The sequence below is a fragment of the Medicago truncatula genome, chromosome 8, assembly GCF_003473485.1.
Source record: "Medicago truncatula cultivar Jemalong A17 chromosome 8, MtrunA17r5.0-ANR, whole genome shotgun sequence".
Lineage (NCBI taxonomy): Eukaryota > Viridiplantae > Streptophyta > Magnoliopsida > Fabales > Fabaceae > Medicago > Medicago truncatula.
The window spans coordinates 35,008,507-35,030,567 of NC_053049.1; the positions used below are offsets into that span (position 1 = coordinate 35,008,507).

The following is a 22,061-nucleotide window of genomic DNA, read 5'->3' on the forward strand; positions in this document are numbered from 1 at the left end:
CAATGATCAAAACTGGTTTTGATGAATTTATTTTTTTTTATTTTTTTTTTTTAAATTGTGTTAATCTTTTTGATTTTTACATGCAAGTGATTTTGATAATATACCGTTCGACTGTGAGAGAAAAATAGTCTTATCAAAATGTAAAGATTTTAGATTTTGTATCTAAGTTATTTGTTGGTTACATTTTGATCTCATAAGTTATTAACCTTAACTTATAATCTATTAATCAAATAAATTCTTTCCGTTAAATTGGTGAAAATATGTTAATCTTCATCGTTAAAATCCAGAATTTCAACAAAATTCACCACCTTCATCAACTCTTCATCAGTTCCATCACAAAATTAAAAAACTCCATCGCCTCCCTTCAACACCAAACTCAAAAAAACCAAAAAATAAAATCCCAGCAAACCCAATAATTCAATTAAAACTTCAATGTTCAATTTTCCCCAAATACAAAACCATATTCATCAAGCTTCTAATCAACTTCCTGTGGGTTACCTTTCCCTATGACATCAGTGGTTTATCTAGCAAATATTTAGATTCCCCTTTAGGTAAGATCATTTTAATCTTAGTCAAGATCATTTCAATGATGCACAATCATTTAACTCTTTGATTTTATTATTTCCGTCCCGCTGGTCTTTCTTATCTTTGGAAATTAACAAGTGTATTTGTGATTTTTTTTTCGGTTTAAATGTGTCATTGGTCCCTCCACTTTTTTTTTGTTTGGTATTGGTCTCTGCACTTTGTAAAAATATTGATATTGGTCCCTCTGTTAACTTTATGTTAAAAAAAAAACATAAAACCAACGGAGTGCCACGTGGCCCAATCATTTCACGCCACGTGGCACCAATATCAATATTTTTACAAAGTGCAGGGACCAATACCAATATTTTTACAAAGTACAGGGACCAATACCAATAGTTTTGTGTTTTTTTTTTAACAGAAAGTTAATAGAGGGACCAATACCAATATTTTTACAAAGTGCATGGATCAATTCCAAACAAAAAAAAGTGTTGGAACCAATACCAAAATCTGATGAAAGTGCAAGGACTAAAGACATATTTAAACTTTTTTTTCAGATTATATATAATGTTTTACCATGCCATCGCCACCATTCTTTTTGTTACTGCTTCTCACACTGAGATCGTTAACACAATTAACAAGTGTTACTAAATGAATACTTTGCAAAACAGTGTTCATTTGAAAGCTATGTGCTCAAAACTAGCAATGCAAACACCTTTGTAACCGTTCATAGAAGATTAACAGATTTTCACCAATTTAAGAGATAAGATTTATTTGGCTAACGGATTATAAGTTAAGGGACAAAAATGTAATGTTAATAACTTATGAGATTAAAATGTAACCAACAAATAACTTAAGGGACCAAATCATTAATTAAGCTTAGATTTTATTAAAAACGAGTTGAAAGTAAATTGATTTAGGTTTGAATAATCTAACCGTGAAAGTGATATTTATTAATAAGGATTAATTATTGAAATTGATCTTGTAATATATATGAAATTTGAAAAAAGACCATGTAAAATAAAAAACACATATCATGACCTTATCATTCGAGATTCTTATTATTTATCACCCTGTAAAATACGTGAAGTCCAAAAAAGCAACATAGAGATTGATTTTTTTTTTTTTCATGATTTTTTAGAGGCATGTTAAGAACATAAAAAAAAGGCTTTACAAAAAAAAAAAAAAAATCGACCAACAACAAATTAATTATGAATTTTTAAAGCGACAAAAACACAAAAAACAAAACAACGGAAATCTCGACCTATAAATCGAATTTTGAGTTTATTGTTTGCAGAAACATTTATAAAAATACATAAAAAGGATCTCCAAAGTTTCATAGCATTTCGAAGACGTTTCAATTTATTTTTATTTTTCAACCAAAACATGTAAAATTGAAATTTTGTTCCTAGTAAGCATATACTCATGTGTCAAATTTTGTAGGCATGGTTAGAACATAATAAGAACCTTCAAAATGAAATTTTATAATTTTTAAATGAGAGACGAATTAATTATAAATTTTTTAAGAAATTTATAATTATGGGGAATAAAAATTCATAATTAATTTGTCCCTAGTCAAAAAAATCTATTTTTTTGTGTAAAGTCATATTTTAACGTCCAACATGCCTGGAAAAAAAAAAATCAACATCTAGGTCACTACTTTGAACTACACGTATGTTATAAGGTCAAAAATAAGAATAATATCAAATTACAAGGCTAAAATATATGTTTTTTATTTTACAGGATCATTTTTCAAACAATGTGTATATTAGAGGGTCAATTTGTACAATTAACCCTATTAATAATTTTCATCAAAATTGCTTTTTAGATGTGTAATTACTAATTACCAAAATATACTTTTTAATATATTTTAAAATTAGATTTACATTACAAAAACAACCAAACTATAACTCTAAAAGGGGAATTAGAGGAAATAGATAACATGACAATGTATTATGTGTGGGGTAATCCTTATCTTACAAACTGATTTTGTGGGATTGTGTTAGGCTTAACAAAGATATTTGTGTCGGACAATTACATTCAAAAGCTAGGAGGTAATTCCATTCAGCAGCACCTCATTTACAAACTAGATCTAGAACATGTTCACGAGTGTGTTGCTAATATTGTTACATTGTTTACTCCCTCATAATGAAAAGATTGATAAACTCGATGAGGTAAATTCAGTTGATAGCTCAAACTATTAATTTCAATTATTGCTCCCGAAGAACAAAAGGAAAATGTGAGAGATTGATGTAGCTCATGTCAGAAACTGTTGAACTTATTTAGTCGATATTGACTACTCATTTTTTATTTTTAACTTTGTTCTTGTTTTGACAAATTATTTTTAACTTGGTTGTCATGATTGTTTTGTTTCATCTTTAAAAGATTATTACATGCATTGATGTATTTTCGCATGGCTATCATAAAATTGTGTATTGCGTATATGGAATAACTTGATCAAGCAATGGAAAGGATACGAAGTTACAGTGTATTTTGTGGCAATGTGTAAAAAATACAATTGAACCAGAGTTTATAAAGTTCATATAGGCTCTGTTTGGTTAACCCCAAAAAGTAGCTTTTAGCTTTTAGCTTATAGCTTATAAGCTCGTTTGACAAAAAAAGCTCTGTTTGGTAACACTTTTTCACCATGAGCTTATAGCTTATTTCACGAGCTTATAAGCTATTTTTCAGAAGTTATTCCAAGTAGCGTTTGAGCTTATAGCTTATAGCTTCTCACTTTTTCTTCCAATTTTACCCTTATTATTTCATTTAAATTGTATTTTTATCCATTATAATTTTTATAATAAGTTACGTAATAAAGACTACTATCCCTTTATTTCAATTTTTGTAAATATATCAGCTGACCTTTTTTTTTTTTTTTGAAAAAATATATACCTTCATTTTTTTTACGAAACAAAATACTATTGTTCTATTAGTGTTACTTTTTTTATTTTTTTTGAGGTAAGTGTTATTTTCTTTATTCTCTGTTATTAGTATTACTCTATTAGTGCTACCTTTTTTTTTGTTTTTGAGGTAAATGTTATTTTTTTTATAAAGTGGAAACACTTAAATGATAATAAATATAAGATAAAATTTTAGTGAATAAAATTTAATTTAATTTATAATACATAGGATATATTAAATTAATAAATTTAAAGTATTTTTTTTAAAGAAAAATTAGTTTACAAAATTACAAATACTTAAATTAATGATATAATTTTTATTATGAATTAAGAATACCCTTTATGTCATTTTACATTTATCAGCTAGTTGAACCGCTGTTTTTACCAAACACTTCAGTTAGCTTATCAGCTAAAAGCTATCAGCTAGCTTATCAGCTATCCGCTATTTTTACCAAACAGAGCCATAGGCCATTTAAATACCGTCATTTGGGTATATAAAACCCCTTCCTTTCTTCACGTAGACAACACGCTCTACCACATTTTTGTACGTACGTCATGGATGTTGTCGTATATCTCCAAAAGACTATCGTCTGTGTTAATGCATTATGTTTCCCTCCTTGGTCTTTCCATCTTTCATTCTATTGGATTAAGAGTTATCTCTCAGCTTATTTCTTTCATGCAAGGTTGTGTCTCAACTTGTACAACCAGATCCATGTAAAGAAATAAAAACATGGAGAAGATGTGGATTAAATCGATTGGAGTGTGTTAAAGGAATATGTTCGAGAGAGTCACCCAACATTCATCTGTTTGGCCCTGTAAAATGTTTTGAGTGCTAAAATTCTAATCGTGTCAAATATTGTGGTTTATTAAAAATAAAATAAAAACTAAAATACATGACATTAGTTTTGTTCTATTTGTTACTATTAGGATGTGTTTGATCCGCTAAAAAATAAGGATATAACATCACAACTACAATTATATTGTGTTTTATTATAAAACTGGAGGACAAACGATATGACAAAAACAAAAATTTATGTGACTCACTAAACCACAACATAACATGTTGCCCCAAATACAAGTTGTATAAAATATTAAAATAGTTTTTTGTCCACCAAACAAGACGCTGGTTTTTCAACGGAAGTATTATCTTGGTTTTCTTAACTGGTATTACAAAATAATGTAAGTCGAGACCAGTAAAGGAGTGTTGAGTAGTAGGTAGGAGGTCCGGATTTGATCTCTAGAAACTAACATAACTACTAATTTGCCAATATTTAAAAAAGGCATGCTACTCTGGGGTAAACAATAACTTGTATAACAGTTTCTTCCCAGTCAATTGCATATAAACTATCAAGATTTACTTCATTTTTTTCATTTATATTGTGAATTTAATATTTCCAGAAACAGATCCTGGATGAAAATTGTCCTCTTATTCCATTTATGTTCTCACATAAAATAAATACCGTTACTATGTATTCAAGTTAACGATTCAAAGGAAATGAAATATTTCTCCCATAAGGTTAAACTTAAAATGACGTACAATCTTTTGCCCATGTACGGTAACTTCAGGTACTAAAACATATGTGAGGGCAAGATCAGATTACAAAAAGGTAAAGAAATTTCGTTGATAAAATTACAAGTATTCGCATTATTGGATCACATAGTATGTAGCAACCCATCGTTAAAAAGTGATGGGAAAAATTATTGATTATTCAATGCTATAAATATCAAATCAGAGGAGACTAACACCAAAAAAGAGAAAGAAAAAATAAATCATGAATTAATAGGAAAATGATCAGTCATTCCTTCTAGCCAGTTTAAGTAATTTTAGAACATTTTCATAAACAATAAATGTTATTGACGAAGCAGGAACGTTTTTCAGGAGGTTTGGTGTGATTCCCTTGTAAAAACCTCGGACACCTTCAAATCTGCAAGAACAGAACATAATCAATTATACACAAAAGATTGGCTCAATTTGAAACTATGAAGAGTGTATCAAATATGGAATATGGATATACAAAAATAACATTAGTCTTTATAATTCATTGGTAGTAGCATTACACGAGAGTCAACCTATTGTGTTGCCAAGGTCTAAGAAATGCAGTTATCAATAACATTTATCATAATATCATACTTAACCCAATTTACCTCTCCTTGTTTGTCAATGAAAAGATACAAAATAAATCTAAATGGGTTTTAATAATATGTACCGTGCAGTTTCTTTCACAACATGCCAACTGTCCATATATCTATGTATCCCATCACCACCAGGTCGTTGCTGCAGAGAGAAAGAAGTTTCAGTTCAGCTCTGAGAAAGATAAACGATTAAAAGATAAGCATTAGGTATTATCCCTATCCTTCCAACCACACTCTGGTACCTGCAAACGAGACCGTATAACCTGAAAGAGAGGAAAAAAGGCAGTATGCCGTATGAGAAAGCAACTTCTTTTAGGATTGATGTATTATGTTCAAGGACAGTAGAGTCCAAATCTTTCTCCTTCAAAAGACAAGGGGGCAGAGATTCGTACCTGAAATGGATAGGTTAGGAGTATTGCAGCAACTTTTGATGTTGCTCCAAGAACAGCATAATCAACAGAATTCTGGGGAAACGAATAAAATATCAAAACATTGCAACTGCAAATCTTGGAAAAGACCTTGAATAATTGCATTTGCATATAATATTCAAATGAAATAATAAGCATTAAATAGCCCTATGGCAGGATGCGAAGAGTAAGACTCAAAAAGCCATGAGCTTGTCACAAATGAAATATAAGATATGCATAAAGCTACATTTCTTTCATTTAAAATGTCCCAGAATTCAAAGTAGCCATTTTAACAACATAATAAAGCCATAAAACCTGAAGGAATGGTTGTTGTAATATTTCAATGCATTAATTTGAACTTATTAAGAAATTTCGCAAAATAGTATGGTGGACCGATAAAAGAGCCAATATGTTTCATCACAAGTGTTGTATTTCACAGCAAATTCTTTCCCACAAGGTGAACCCAACTGCATAGTTCCAGTGACAAGAATATCCTATCATAAATCATGTATAATGACAAACTATTTAAATCTAAATCTTTCTTAACAGTTCAGCTTATAGTTTTTATTCGTTTTACTCTATACCTGACAACTGGACTACCCTCCATTTGATCCACATTCCTCATCAAGAATTCTATAACTCTTTCACAAACATGCTTTAATGAACATTCAAGCACCAAAATAGTTATTATTTATTAAGCTAACTAATGCAGCTAATATCTGCTTAAATATATCACGACCAAGACAGCTTATGATCTAGTCAAAGTTCTAGGTATCCACTATCACATTTATACGAGCAACAACCACGGAGGATCATATTCTGGAAATGTGTCACTTTGCTCTACCAATCTGGAGCAATGATGTATGGGAACAAGACTCGGCTATACAGGTAACCAAAAAGGCCAATCACCAAACAATCATTTAAGATATGTAAATTGTCCAGTACATGTGGGTTATCAGGTCCATTAACTTACCAAGAGTTGATCAGGGTTTTGATGTTGTTTGTCACTTCCCTTGCTCTTCAAATCAACAATAGTTTTACGAAGCTCTTCGTATGCTGTGAATTGAATAGCACCATGAGAGACCTGCTGAAGCGCACAAAAATCAAAATAAAGGAAGACCTCTAAAAACAACAGGAAGACAGTAACATACATGATTTTGTCAATACTTAATACAGTCAGTAGCCATCAAGATTTAAAAACTAATAATGGTGTCAGAAGATATAATAACATACACTATAGAAAGCTTGACAATTGACAAATAACAAAACTAAAACACTACTGCGAAAAATCATCATAAGGTATAGATTTTTATTAATTAAATTTTCATCCACAAATTCCATGTTATCAAATATAAATATATGTGAAATCCACCCAATGAATCACATTGAATGACAGGCAGATAATTCACTTACTAGTAAATTTAACACCATCCATTTCTGAATGGGCTTTATAGAATTTCTCTTTGTATATTGTTAATTACACTGCTAAGACTAAATGTTCCTAAATTATAAATGTTTTGGACAGTGATTCTTGAAATGTAATTTTCCACAAACTATCCATGTGATGATAATTGTGTGTGTGTGTGTGTGTGTGTGTGTTTATCATGCCGGTGTCCTGTATTTTGGACATTAGTAGTGTTTGTACTCATGCTTCATAGCTTTTGACGGCTTCAAAGTTCAACCTTCATCATACAAACGTGCATACTCTTAAAGAACACCATATCTCAAGATGACATGAAGCAAAAAGCGAAAAATAATTCGCATTCATTCATCAGTTTTCATTATCTGTCTAAATAATTATCAACACATTACCATGCAAAAAGCAAGAGAAAATTGAATAGAGAAAAGGGTAATGAATACACTTGAGTGGGTAGAAGTTATACTTCCCATCCTATGATACAATACAATCGTTTTTATTAGAAGAGTGAGAGCAGCAGGGATCATCAACCACTTGAATATCAGAGGCTCTAATTCCATGTCACGGACCAACTCTCCTAAAATCTTCAATCGTTAGGTGGGTAGTGGTGGGGAGGTTCATGAATGGTTTTGTATCACTAACAAGATATTTGATAACGATAGAGGTCGCGAGCTTGTTCACATGACTTTTAATTTTTTTGAAAAACTTGTTACCAAATATATCGAGAGATATTGTGTAGAGTGTGTAATCTATTTATAACATGGAATATGAGTGACTGCTGGATACGATATGACCAAGTCATACAATGACATGTGTTGGTGATCACGAGACAATCACATGAAAATAAATTATCCCTCATTTAACAGAAACTGAATGAAGGATCCACTGTGATGTTTCTGGTGTCTATGAATGAAGGATCCACTGTGATGTTTCTTATGTCTCATTTAAATGAAGATTGGAAAAGAAAGACCTTTATCTTTATCTATGCACAATTCCGCATATTATATTTAATCTTTCATTAAAGGAATAACAAAAGCAAGCAACATACCAGAAAGGAAAAAAAAAACCAGGAACAATCCCTCTGTAAAGTGCACTAAATCTTTCTTCCCACATAATGGACCTAAATGCATGACTGTTTAATTTTAAAAAATGAAATTTTGTGAATGGTTAGCAAATTGTATAATGATGAGTGTGTGTACTATAATATAATAATAGTAACCAGCTCAGCACAACAGACAAATTATGCTAACAGGTGTTAGTGACCGTATGAAAATACAAGATAAACTGATTCCAATTGTAAGTTGACGGTAATTCATTGGAAGAATCTATTTTGAGGTTTCTGATAGTTTATGGGCTGAATTGAAGAGTTACGGTAGCTAGTTGCAACTGGCTCAACGTTAGTTGTCCATTGATCTTTTCACTTTTTTTTCCTTTTAAGACCGTTTACTTTTTATTTAAGCTCAACTCCACATGTTAAAATGTTTAATAATTTTAGTGCCAAGATTGAGAGGAAAGATAACAAAAGCCAGCACAACATACCAGAAATAGACCAGGAACAATCCCTCTGTAAAGTGCACTAAATCCTTCTTCCCTCATTATGGTCCTAAATGCATCTGATATTTTATTTTACAGATAAAAAAATGTCATGGCTGGTTAGCAAATCGTATGATAGCGAATATAACCACAATAAGCAAAATATATTGTGACTATCATGGTTTAGCTTTTCTGTGGTTGAAACTTGAAAGGGATGGGATGAATGAGTATGCTTAATACCAGGTAGTAATTAGTGACTAAATATAGATGCTTTAATACATAGTATTGATACAAATATAAAGAATAATGCTAGCAACACACTTTTTAACACACATTTTTCAATACTTTTTCTTTTATTGGTTAAAGTTCATGGGGGTTCCACCAAATTTATGTGTGTCGACATGATTTTGTAGAACCCACATGAATTTTAACCAATAAAAGAGTGTGTTGGAAAGTATATGTGTTCAAGTGTTTTGCTAGCACTCCTCAAATATAAATTCTCCCACGATCTATTTTGGATAAGGGTAAATGTCCCACAAGATACTCTGACTCCAATTGAACCAGTCAGTGAAAATGAGCTATCTTTCAACATACAAATAGTAATTTCTAGCTCAGTTTGGGTAAGGTGATTGAGATTAAGAAAGTCTGCGAGTAAAAGATAACTATTAAGCTATTAAATTATAGCTAACTTCTAGAGCCAGAGTACAAAAGACATGAACATCATGAAAATTAACCCAAAAGTGAACAGTTCATAATATAAAGATAGTGTAAGATGGAGAGCACACCATATAGCCCAGAGTATGGCCGTGTCTGATGAATAGGAGTCTGAAGCTGTAATCTTGTCTTCACTAGCCAAACAGGATTTGTGAACAAGGAAACCTGACAATAGGTGAAGGAAATTAAAATGATTGCAGGTTCATATCTTGACACCATTCAGGAATGTACCACAGTATGTTCGGTTGGTTTTGCATTCCTACACATCCAACTATTAAAGCTAAGCAATATCTTAAATAGATGTGCATAGATAAGAAAGTAGTACAGTTAAGCATGTTAGTTCCATCCACGCATACTATTTAAGCAAGAACATTCATTGGGAAATACATCTAATACAGTTTTGTGAAAACCACTTCATTGTATCATTTCTTGTCACTCTTGAGCCCAACAGATATAAAAAAAAAAAATGCAAAACATAAGGAGATGCTGAGACTTTACTCAAAGCTTCAACAACAAATAACAACAAAATGCTAGCATGATTGAACAACATATTATCTATCCAAATATCTTATTATGAATTATAAGTGTGGATGCCCATTCATAATATTATATTTTTGAACACTCACCAAAGCTCCTGCTTCCGCAGCTGAGGCAAGATGAAGACCTGGGCTCAACTTCTCCTCTCTGCTCCTAGCATATCTTTGTTTAGCTCTCTCATAGCTACAGTTGTAAAAAAAAATGGGATGATGACTTTGAGTGTCTTTGACCTTCTAGGAAATTAACCAATGAAGTGAAAAAAGAGAAGGAGGGACAATCCTTTGACATAATAATAATAAAAAATTGTGATTTTCCCCAAAAAGTTGTGTCAAGTTAAACTACCAGGTTCTATAAAAGGTCACATTGTACAAACAGAGAAGATCTATACTACATTCACAAACATCAGATGCAAAAATAAAGAGTCTGGTATCCTAATATAATATCATTCTCTCAAACCGAGAGAAAAAATGAGAGATTAGAATTTTACTCAATACAATTATCTTTGAGGATTAAAATTGCTACTTACAAAAAGAAATATAAACCCCATGATAAAGTTGACCCAAGAACCCCAGGAAGAAAGCCTGCATATAGCCCTCTTAATCCCTGCAAGACAAATCACGGTACATAAGTAGAACATTCTTCTATGACATACACAAAGTACCTAGAGCAGAAGTTTCTCTCCGATAGAAATGGTTAGTATTTAAATTAAACACACAGAAAAGGCTTCTTAATTATTGGTATAACTTCAGCAATCCTTACAATAGAGGAATAAAATTACACTGAACTGTAAATTACAAAGGAAATGATGAAAATGATAAGAGTCCCCTGGGAATTCAAGAGCCTAGTCTCTCCCTACCAACCAGTCTCCAAAGAAGCAGCCTATAATAAATTAAATAAACAAATTACTACTATTATATAACTTATCCCCCAAGCCAAATTGTATCTCTAGGCTTCTTTCTAACACAGGTCCTTAAGATATGAGTCATATTACTAACAGTCCCCTATTGTAATTTGCAAGAGATATCAAGTTATTAACACGAAACCCGTCAATTATAAAGTGAAAACAGAGGACATCAAAGCTTATGATCCTAGCAACAGACATAACAACTATTGACACACGAGGTGACCCTCACAAAATAAGAACAAGCATGAGGTTAAAAATGAAATCTAAAGACTTGAGTTAACATTCATTAGCCAACAAGGACAAATGAGCGTCACAATAAAGGGCACTACTAACAGCCTAGACACAACACCGGTGATTTCTGAAACACACTGTGTTAGGCACATATCATATTGGATACTTCTAGCCGTTGTAGATTAATTCAGATTTAGTGTTAATAATGGTGTTGGTTTAGTTAATTTTAGTGCTAATATAAGTAGGATTTCCCATTAGTTGATAAAAGATACTCCCTCCGGTCACATTTATACGCAACTTTTGCTTTTTTAGATTCATTAAATAACTGATGTATCTGGAATATAATATAGTCCAGATACATCGTTTATTTAATGAATCTCAAAAAGCAAAAGTTGCTTATAAATGTGACCAGAGGGAGTAGTATTTTAAAATGACTAATGCTGACTCGTGAAACAACGAAGTATTCATTATAACTTAGAATTTGTGGTTATTATGTTACATGTCAACGTGGTGCCTGTATGCATGTCCTACCCATCTTTCCTAGCTTGATACAATTTGTCTCCAAAACTCAGTTTCCATTGGGATCACTATGAGCAACAAGGATGTTATTGAGTTTCTCTTTAATCTTCACTAGTCACTACTACCGGAAACCATTAGGATTAGCTTTTCTCAAAATCTATTTTTTTCAAAAACAAGGAGGTAACACATGAACAAGTTAAAAATCTTTTTTTAATAAAAAAAGTGATTTTTAGAGGTAGTAAACAAAAATAGCATCAAATTTTTTTTTAAAATCTCTAGATTTTTGTAACAAGTCTATTTTTTGTAAACTGAAACAAATGCACCCTTAATCAAATATATACCATTTATAACATTGATCCTGAAAAATGAGCTATGCTAGCAAGCGTCAATTGATACCTAGCAGGTTTAGCATCAAAGGCAATTCTATTTTCTAAAAATTGGAACATTTTTATATCCGTAGACGAAATTGACCTCACAAAACTCACACACACAAAGTTCCCAGTTTGAATATCAGCATTGTCGGAAGAAAAAAAAAATTGTAATATATTGTGATAGTCAAAAACTATGAACCGAAACAAGTGATTTGGTGATTGTTGAAGTGCAGAAAAGCACAAACCTCGATACGAGTAATGGTGAAAATGGCATGAGCAGTGTTCTTATAACTGGGAAGATGAGAGGCTCGACCATCGTTAACTGCGAATCAAGCAATGCTTCAAAAAAAATTGAATAGAAGGTAGGGGAAATATGGAAGAAAAAAATTGATCGATATGAGAAAGAGTGAGAGAACCTTGAAACCTAGTTCGGACAACGTCGAGGGGATGCATGACGGCGACGGTGGCGAATCCAGCGGCGGCGCCGGCAGTGGCGTTCTCCCATTGCCACTGCTTGGAAGGTTCCGTTGACATATGTGAAGATTTGAATTGGTAGAGAACGACGTCGTTCAGTTCAATGGAGAACGCGACTCTCAACTCAGATTAAAGAAGGTAAAGCTTGTCTTTTTTGGGATCACTTCTCTCTGAACTCTCGTGCTGCCTCCTTCACAACAAAAACGTGGTACAAACAGAAATACTACTCTTTGCAAAAAGAGAAATTCTCATACATTAATGTGGTATATATATATTTGGGTTAACAGAAATACATCTCTAGTTTATCTAATGGTCAATATTTACTTTCCTATGATGGGAAAGAATTCCTTCTACCCACCCTAAATGTCATCATTGTTCCAAACCTTTCCACTCATTTTCTCCATATTTAGATACTTCTTTAGGGTTGGGAATAGGTCATGCCGGCCTACAGGGGCCTATGGCCTGGCCTGTTTAAGCCTGACATGTTTATTAAAAAGGCTAGGCTTAGGCTTTTTAAAAAGCCTATTTAAGTAAATAGGCCAGACTTAGGCTATAAAAAAAGTCTGTGAATCCTAATAGGCCGGCCTATTTATGCATGTTAGGCTTCATAGTAGACTTTTTAAATAGGCTTTAAAGCTTTATAGTGAAATATGTTTTTAAGGCCTTATAGTGATAGACAAATCTTACACTGGAATAGGCTTTGAAGCCTATTAAGCCTATTTAAAAGTAGATAAAATGGAATGTTTAGTGACTTTAATAGTAAGTAGGCCTGTAAATAGGCTTTCAGGCCAGGCCAGACCAAAATAATAGGCATATGAAAGGCCATAGGCCAGGCTCAAGCCTGCAAATTTTTTCGTAGGCCAGGCTCAGGCCTATCAAAGCCTGGCCTGGTCTGACCTATTCCCAACCCTATACTTCTTATCTCTTTGCAATTCCTTTTGAATCATCAACTAAATTATTTTTGTAATTAGAGATCATCATTATTTCTTCCTCATTTTATGGTTTCGATGGTCACTCAACTTTATAGATAAAGTTTTTCTCTACCTCTATAATTTATATTCTATTCATAAGTTTGCTCTTCATTTCACTTCTTTCTTCATTTTGTTTTGAATGATCTAGGATAATCAATTATGTTCGATCAAAAGAGGGTAGGAATCAATATTGGTGGAAATAAGCAATGATGCTTGTTGAAACTGAATCCTAGTATAGAAATTGATCAATATTGGTAGGATAATGACATATGTTGGATCAAAACATGGTAGGAAATAGGAATCAACATTGGCGGAAATATTATTTTTTTTATTTTATTTTTTCAAAACATGTTGGTGGGAATCAACATTGATGAAAATAATCAATTTTTTATTTATAATCAAAATAGGCTTGTTAGTCGGACTCCTTTTGTTAATCTATGGATATGTAATATTGTTGTGTGTTTGCTTAAAATGTTGTGTTGGTGAGGAACTTGTTATGTCAAAGATCTATAAATTGACCTTTCCTTGAAAAAAAAAGGCTAAATTAATCTAATGGTCCCTCAACTAATTACGAGTTTTCATTTTGATCCTATAAGTCTTAAAATCGTCATTTTGGTCCCTCAACTTTTGCTCCGTTGTTCAAAAAGGTCCTTCGCTGTTAACTTTAACTTTAAATGTCTAAAGTGGAACACAAAAATGTTGGTCCACCATAAACCTTATTAATTCTTTTAATTTTAACCGTTTGATTTTTTTATAAAAAAGTGACGGTTGGATCATGAAGTACATTATAGCTTATGGTATACCATCAGTAGCTTATTTTTTTGCCAATTTCTTCATAAAAAATATTAAAAAAACCCAAAAAGAAAAAAAAAAAAAACATAAATTTTATCATTTTTCTTTCCTTTTGTTTCCATTTTCCCATTTTCAAAGAAAAAAAAAAGAAACGACGCCTAATCATTTTTCCATTTCTTCATCTTCTTCCCCAACATCTTCATACAATCTTCAAGAACATTCATAAAAAAATAAAAAATAAAAACCCAGAAAATCTAAAATCTAAAATCATTCACATCTTTTTAATTCTTCCACCATTATCACTTCAGATCCAACAACATTGGCACCATTCTCATTCACATCTTTTTAATTCATAGCAACACATTGGCACTAACAGACCCAACAAGCAATAAAACTAGCATCACTATGTTTCCCAAATACTGCATACAAATTAGAAAGCAAAACATAAACTCCACTGTGAATGTGATTATCTAAATGCAACACTTTTTCAGCAGCAAGTTCAGCTAATTGATTTCTCCATGATTACAACATGCACTCAGAATCGAATCGAATAATCTTTTCGCCAATTTCAAATTCCCACATTTAGCGTAAAACTAGTCCTCAAACGAACAGTCAACGTTACTAGCTTTATTCGATTCAAACATCGATGGATCCAAACACCAATATCCAAAGCACCTAGATGAGCACACAAGCAGAAACAAATAACCGACTTTCCAGATTAGTTGAAGAGATGAGACCAAGAAGAAGAGAAGAGAAGTAAATAATTGTGAATCACTTTTCCGGTGCAGTGGTCGCGAACTCCAGTGCGGTGGTCATAAACTAAGCCACTTAGGTCGCAAAATAAATTTACGAGTTTTGTTAAGGATTTCAAGAGGAAGAAGATGATGAATTTAGTTTTTCCGATTGTAGCTCGCAGTGGCCGGAAAACAAGAGAGAAGGTGATGATAGGGGTTTTTGAAATTTCACAGATCTAGAAAATGAATGGGTGATTTTTGAAGAGGAAGAAGAGAGGAATTTAATGGTGGTTTTGGTTTGGTCATACGACCTCGGATGGCAGTTCTAAGACCTCTGGAAGGGGGTAGCATGGTGGCAACAATGGTGGAGAGAAGAAAACTTCTCTCTGGTTTTGTTTTACACGAGAAAGAGAGAGAGGAAGAACTTTGGTGTGGTGTTGTGTTTGTTTTTGAAGAAAATAATAAGCTACTGATGGTATACCATAAGCTATAATGTACTTCATGATCCAACCGTCTCTTTTTTTATAAAAAAAATCGAACGGTTAAATTTAAAAGAATTAATAAGGTTTATGGTGGACCACCATTTTTGTGTTCCACTTTAGACATTTAAAGTTAAAGTTAACAGCGAATGACCTTTTTGAACAACGGAGCAAAAGTTGAGGGACCAAAATGACGATTTTAAGACTTATAGGATCAAAATGAAAACTCGTAATTAGTTGAGGGACCATTTGATTAATTTAGCCATTATATGACTTTTGAATTATATGATTTGAATAAACAATCCAAAATTCAACGAGTCGAACATACTATTCGTGAAATTTAAACGAGACGAATTCAAACTTATAAAAGAGTTCATTTCAAACTCGAGTTGAGTTTCGAATTAAATCAATCCTTATCGAGTCGAGTCGAGCTCAAATACATTTGATCCGACTCAACTTATTTTCAACCCTAATTATTTGTTAATACTTGGTTATCTTATTTTTGTTTCCTTCTCTTTTGTTCTCTCACGTAAAAAAACTCACAAATTAGTTAATGATAAATATTTAAACTATATTAGTAAAAAAATTATTTATTAAAAAAACCTAACTAATTAAAATTCATAATACTTTTATTCGAAAGAGTTCATAATTACTTTTGTTGCTTGACTGTTTCATAATTACATGTAATATATGCTAATATGCATTTTTTCTTCTTTGACTGGATATGTTATGTTATATATGAGGTGTAAGTTAATAAAAAAATATTTCAACTAGTATGATATTTCGACTTCATATATTCGCACTTTTTATTGTTTTAATCTAAGAAAATGTTAACAGGTGTTCTTAAGGTATTAGTTAATAACTTTAAATGGTAGTAACTTTTTATAAAATTTATGTAATAAAATACAATATTATCAATATTATATATGAAGAGGATATAGATTTTGGATTAGATTTTTTATAATTTCAATTATACCCTTAAATACATTTTTCTATATTAATCTCATATTTTGGTGGTATTAAAAAAAATAAGGATTCTTGATAAAAAAATTATATTATATTTGTCAATTTTTTTTGAGGTAATTATATTTGTTAAATTATTGTTGTTATAGAAAAAGATAAACATGATTTTTTTTGGATTTTTTACAATTTGAAAGTCACAAATATTTGTACTTATAATTTTAATCAAAATTTCATATAAACATTGTTCATAATTTACGCACTTTATTACAATAAAAAAAAGCGGAAAGACGGACACAACCATCTTTTGCTAGTGCCCATAAAATACAAAGATTAGTTTTTAGAAATTGTTGTTTACATCTTATCCTTCTTTTATTGAACATTGGTTGATTAATGATAATAGTTAACTTTGTTTTGGTCCAAAAAAAAGAAATTGTTGTTTGCAATTATTTTGGTTTTAATTAAAATTATAGTGTAAATAATATATATTTTGCACTTTCATATTGTAACAAACTATATTTATCTTGTCCTCGTGAGTTTAGCTTAGTTGGTATGGACAATGCATAAAATATGCAAGGTTCAAGGTTCGAACCCCGGTCACCACAAAAAAAAATATATTTATCTTTTTTTAATATATTTTTTTTAAACAAATCGTTTTTAATATTGTAATAAATTATTCATTCATTGTGACTTCTTAGGTAGCTTGTGGCACCTTGTTTTTCAGGGATATGTATTACCTTTACGCCTCCTGAATTTGTTCGATAACATCTTCATCATTTTGGACATTTTGCGGGATTACAACAGTCTACTCATTATTTTCTCCAAGTGATCTGGCACGCCGGCTGCTGGGTTGACTGGAAGGAAAGAAACAACAAATTTTTTCCCCACAATGCTTACGATTTGGCGCATTTATTGGACAACGTTAAGTATTTGTCTTTTGCTTGGTCGAAAACTAAAATGCCTACTTTCGCCTTCAATTATATCGACCGGTGGCGGCACCCTTTACTATGCATGAGTGTTTTGTAGTAGTTTTTTTTTTTTTTGTCTGTAGTGTTTTTTGTTTGTTTTTGGTACCAGACATTAACTTTGTAACTTAATTTGTGCGAGATGAATTACTTTTGTTGATTTAATTTCATTATGATTCAAAAAAATATTGTAACAAATTATACATATATTTTTCAATGATATAAAAAATAAAACAAATATAATATAAATTCTTATATTTTCAAATGACATGAACAAAATAGTAATATATATTCTTATAGTTGAATTTGTTTAAGAGTTTAATTAATTAAAAAGATCCGAGTAAAACTACGTATTGTCTTTGTATATGGTGGTAAGTATAGAAGATATTTTTTTGGTATAGTATAGAAGATACATTTTGGTCGCAATAAAAAATATTTCCTTTTTAATTTTTGTTTTGATATTTAATTTTAATATAATTTCCTATTCAGTTTTGTTTTTGCTTCTATAACAGTTGACTACAAATTAAAAGGAAAAGGAGGGACTATTTCTTATATCTCTCCACTCACCGGGATCTTCGTCGTCTTCCCGTTCTGCTAATTTCTCTCAGGTTTTCATTTTCTCTATTTTTATTTAGTTTTATTAATCTCTCTGCATGTCCAAATTAGGGTTTCAATTTTTTTTTTTTTGCTCTTGAATGTTTGAAACCAGATCTACCTCTGTTGCATGCGATTATATTGTCTAGCTCCATTATTTTGTCTGAATAATCTGATGAATAAATCCATATTAGATTTGTTTGATTACGCTGTGTTAATTTAATTCAGTGCATGTAGCTATTAAGGCTAAATCAGTGTCTTGAAAATTTTTCAGTTCATCTGAGGAACTTTACATCGGAAATTGATATTTTTGAGTTCAATAAAATAAGATTTCCATGAAAAATCTGAAACAGCTGGGTCTTAAATGTATGAATTTTGAATTTTGATGTGTGATGCAGGTTGAATTGACATAGTTTGATAAGATGGGTGGTGGGTTTAGGGTGCTTCACTTAGTAAGACCGTTTCTCTCGTTCCTTCCTGAAGTTCAGACTGCTGACAGGAAAGTGCCATTTAGAGAGAAGGTCATATATACTGTGATCTCTCTTTTCATTTTCTTGGTCTGCAGTCAGCTTCCTCTATATGGGATACACTCGACAACAGGTGCAGATCCGTTCTATTGGATGCGTGTTATCCTTGCTTCAAACCGTGGAACTGTCATGGAGCTTGGAATCACTCCTATTGTCACTTCTGGGCTCGTCATGCAGCTTTTGGCTGGATCAAAGATTATTGAAGTGGACAACAATGTGCGAGAGGATCGGGCCCTTTTGTAAGTGTCTTTCTTTGTACAACTTTTACTCTTTAATCAACATCTTATATTTCCTAACCCACGTCAGTAATTTTAGCTGGTTTTACATTTGTGTTATCAGAGTATATCCTACTCTAGGATCTATCACACGTGTGTATGGTTTATTGCTGTTATATCTAGTTTACCTGTTACAGCGATCACATGATTGCTGAGCATGCTCAATTGAATCTATTCAACAGAATCAGTTATGTGTTTACATTATGTTAAATCAGAAATCGATGTGATTAAATCATACCTAGTTTCTCACACTTCTGCTAGCAGTGGTTGTCTATTTGACATGCATTCCTTCATTTAAAGGGGGTATAATATATGATTTATTTGGTACATGTCATGTTGTATCTGTTGTCTTTATGAGGTTTACACTATTTAGGGTGGCAGGTCGTGTTATAAACTGTATATTGATTTAAATACCTTTTCTATGGCAGAAACGGAGCACAGAAGCTACTTGGTATTTTGATAGCTGTCGGAGAGGCAGTTGCCTATGTTCTTTCAGGGATGTATGGTAGTGTGGGCCAACTTGGAGTTGGAAATGCTATCCTCATCATTGTCCAGCTCTTTTTTGCGGGTATTATTGTGATTTGTTTAGATGAGCTTCTTCAAAAAGGATATGGTCTAGGTTCGGGAATTTCCCTATTCATAGCGACTAATATCTGGTAGGTGTTTAGTCTCTGCTAATAAAATATATCCAGCTTTAGTCTTTGAAATTTTTGCTGTCTTGTAGCAATTATTAACCACCAGGGCATATTACCTTTTATCTAAATCTTGGAAGAATTTCTCTTGTTATTTTACAGTGAAAACATTATATGGAAGGCATTTAGTCCCACCACCATTAACAGTGGACGTGGAGCTGAGTTTGAAGGTGCTGTTATAGCTCTGTTCCATTTGTTGATAACTAGAACAGACAAGGTTCGTGCTCTTCGTGAGGCATTTTACCGGCAGAATCTTCCCAATGTGACAAATCTCCTTGCTACTGTCTTGATCTTCCTAATTGTGATATACTTCCAAGGTTTCCGTGTGGTTTTGCCTGTAAGGTCAAAGAATGCTCGTGGACAGCAGGGTTCGTATCCAATCAAACTGTTCTATACCTCCAACATGCCCATTATTCTACAGTCTGCTCTTGTTTCCAATCTCTACTTTATCTCCCAGGTAATAATAGTTTTATGATAGGTTGGCCTTAGCATTTTTGGTTTTTATGTTGTAACAATCTAATCTTAGTGTAATTGTTCAGCTTCTCCACCGTAAGTACAGTGGAAACTTCATCGTAAATCTGTTGGGGAAATGGAAGGAATCTGAATATGGAGGTGGTCACTCAATTCCCGTTGGTGGTATTGCATACTATATCACTGCACCTTCCAGGTAAGAGACATGTTCCAAATTATACTTATGATAATCCACATGCCTTTTATTGTATACTAATTTAGTATAAAGCTTCCACCATTTATATAATTCTTTTGCTGCAAATATTTTGCAGTTTAGCTGATATGGCAGCCAATCCTTTCCATGCTTTGTTCTATCTTGTGTTTATGCTATCTGCATGTGCCTTGTTCTCTAAAACTTGGATTGAGGTCTCTGGTTCATCTGCTAGGGATGTTGCAAAGCAATTGAAGGTATACTAAGTACTAACTAGCAATTATTTTTTCAACTTGCCTTTATTTTTTCCCAAATCTATAATGTATTTGCAATATAATGTCTAATGAGCCTGTTATCTCCAATATTTGTGCTTTTAATTATTAGAGAAGGTTCACCTGGTGATAAGCAGGGTCATTTATGATGCTTTTAGCCATTGGAATTTCCCTGTTGACGTGATATAATACTTACATATGTAGCAAAATATTAGCTAGACTTGGGTTTTAAGCATTCCTTAGAAACCAACAATACTTTGGGTTAAGAAACTTTCAAACCAGTATAAGTTTATAATTTAACTTTAAAGGCCAGTATACTTGTAGCCGGGCCAGTGCTGGGCCATTTACTGGCCCGCTGGAGGTGCATGTCTAGTTACAGTCTGTCATTGTTGCTGGAGTTAAACATGTTCCTGCAAGTTATCTCATATATGCTTTGTCAGGAGTATTCCAGAACAGGAACCATATGAGTTGGTTAGTTTAGAACAGGCACTAGTTAACGACTTTAGCTTTTACTGATTTGAGTTCTGTTCCAAATTTTTCTTGGGATCGTTAAAGTAAGAAACCAATATGTCTGTTTATTTATCCATAGTGTATGCAACAATGTCTTCTTCCTCTATGCCACTTTTCTGTGTTGTTTTATGAAGTTTTTGATGTTGGTTCAGAGTTAGGTCAATAGTTTGTGTAACTTCGATTTTGATACCGAGTTTGTTGCTGGGAACTCTGTTTTATTAATATGGAAATTTCATCTTTGTATTAAAAAGTTCATCTGAGTGTGTAATATCTGCTATACTGGGTCTTTAAATTTGAACTGATACATGTTCTTGAATTTGCAGGAACAACAAATGGTGATGCCTGGACACCGTGAATCGAACTTGCAGAAAGAGCTAAACCGATACATCCCCACTGCTGCAGCATTCGGAGGCATTTGTATTGGTGCTCTGACAGTGTTGGCAGATTTTATGGGAGCAATAGGTTCAGGGACGGGGATTTTGCTTGCAGTAACGATCATCTATCAGTACTTTGAAACATTTGAGAAGGAAAGAGCCAGTGAGCTTGGCTTCTTTGGTTTCTAAGTTCCGCCAAGCAATCACTTTTGTTTTGGCACTTACCCTTGTACTGTACTTTAGATCGTTGAAGACAAAGAGTAGTTTTTTCTTTTGCATATTTTATCAACTGAGGAATTAAACATATCATAGTATTTTTTTTGTTTGGATTTTCTCAAATCGTTCGTGTGGTTTTCCTTGAACACATGAAGTCTGATCCGATAGGTTAAACGTGAGACAGGTTAGTTATGGAAGGAGCCCAAGTGTGTGGTATAATTATCCATGAGTGCTGCCATGGTGGTAGTTTTCACATGACCTTTGAAAGAGCTTTGTTATCTTTTATAATGCCAGAGCAAAAAAACAGGGTTCTGATGCAGATGAAACTCGACTCACCCAGCAATGCTTAAATCCATAAATTGCCTTTTGACTTG

At 32.5% G+C, this 22,061-nt stretch overlaps 2 protein-coding genes across 3 annotated transcripts; one reads left to right on the forward strand and one right to left on the reverse strand.

Annotated features, from left to right (window-relative positions):
• Positions 1-5,022: 5,022 nt before the first annotated feature.
• On the reverse strand, positions 5,023-13,048 carry LOC11418997 (folate transporter 1, chloroplastic). 2 transcript variants are annotated; one of them, XM_024772064.2, is made up of 11 exons: positions 12,608-13,048; positions 12,437-12,513; positions 10,693-10,769; positions 10,256-10,349; positions 9,701-9,794; positions 8,922-8,995; positions 6,939-7,052; positions 5,951-6,022; positions 5,801-5,821; positions 5,633-5,700; positions 5,023-5,350 (listed from the first exon to the last, which is right to left on the reverse strand). In XM_024772064.2, exons 1-11 carry the CDS (start codon positions 12,723-12,725, stop codon positions 5,218-5,220), a joined length of 942 nt encoding a protein of 313 aa, XP_024627832.1. In that variant the 5' UTR covers positions 12,726-13,048; the 3' UTR covers positions 5,023-5,217. The 2 variants fall into 2 exon arrangements, with proteins under 2 accessions (XP_024627832.1, XP_003629383.2); XM_003629335.4 differs by having other exon boundaries at positions 6,939-7,049; positions 12,608-13,046.
• Positions 13,049-18,014: 4,966 nt separating this feature from the next.
• Positions 18,015-21,975, forward strand: LOC11408264 (protein transport protein Sec61 subunit alpha). Its single transcript, XM_003629336.4, has 7 exons — positions 18,015-18,174; positions 18,559-18,926; positions 19,391-19,618; positions 19,757-20,111; positions 20,194-20,321; positions 20,437-20,572; positions 21,421-21,975. Exons 2-7 carry the CDS (start codon positions 18,583-18,585, stop codon positions 21,658-21,660), a joined length of 1,431 nt encoding a protein of 476 aa, XP_003629384.1. The 5' UTR covers positions 18,015-18,174; positions 18,559-18,582; the 3' UTR covers positions 21,661-21,975.
• The last annotated feature ends 86 nt before the right edge of the window (positions 21,976-22,061 follow it).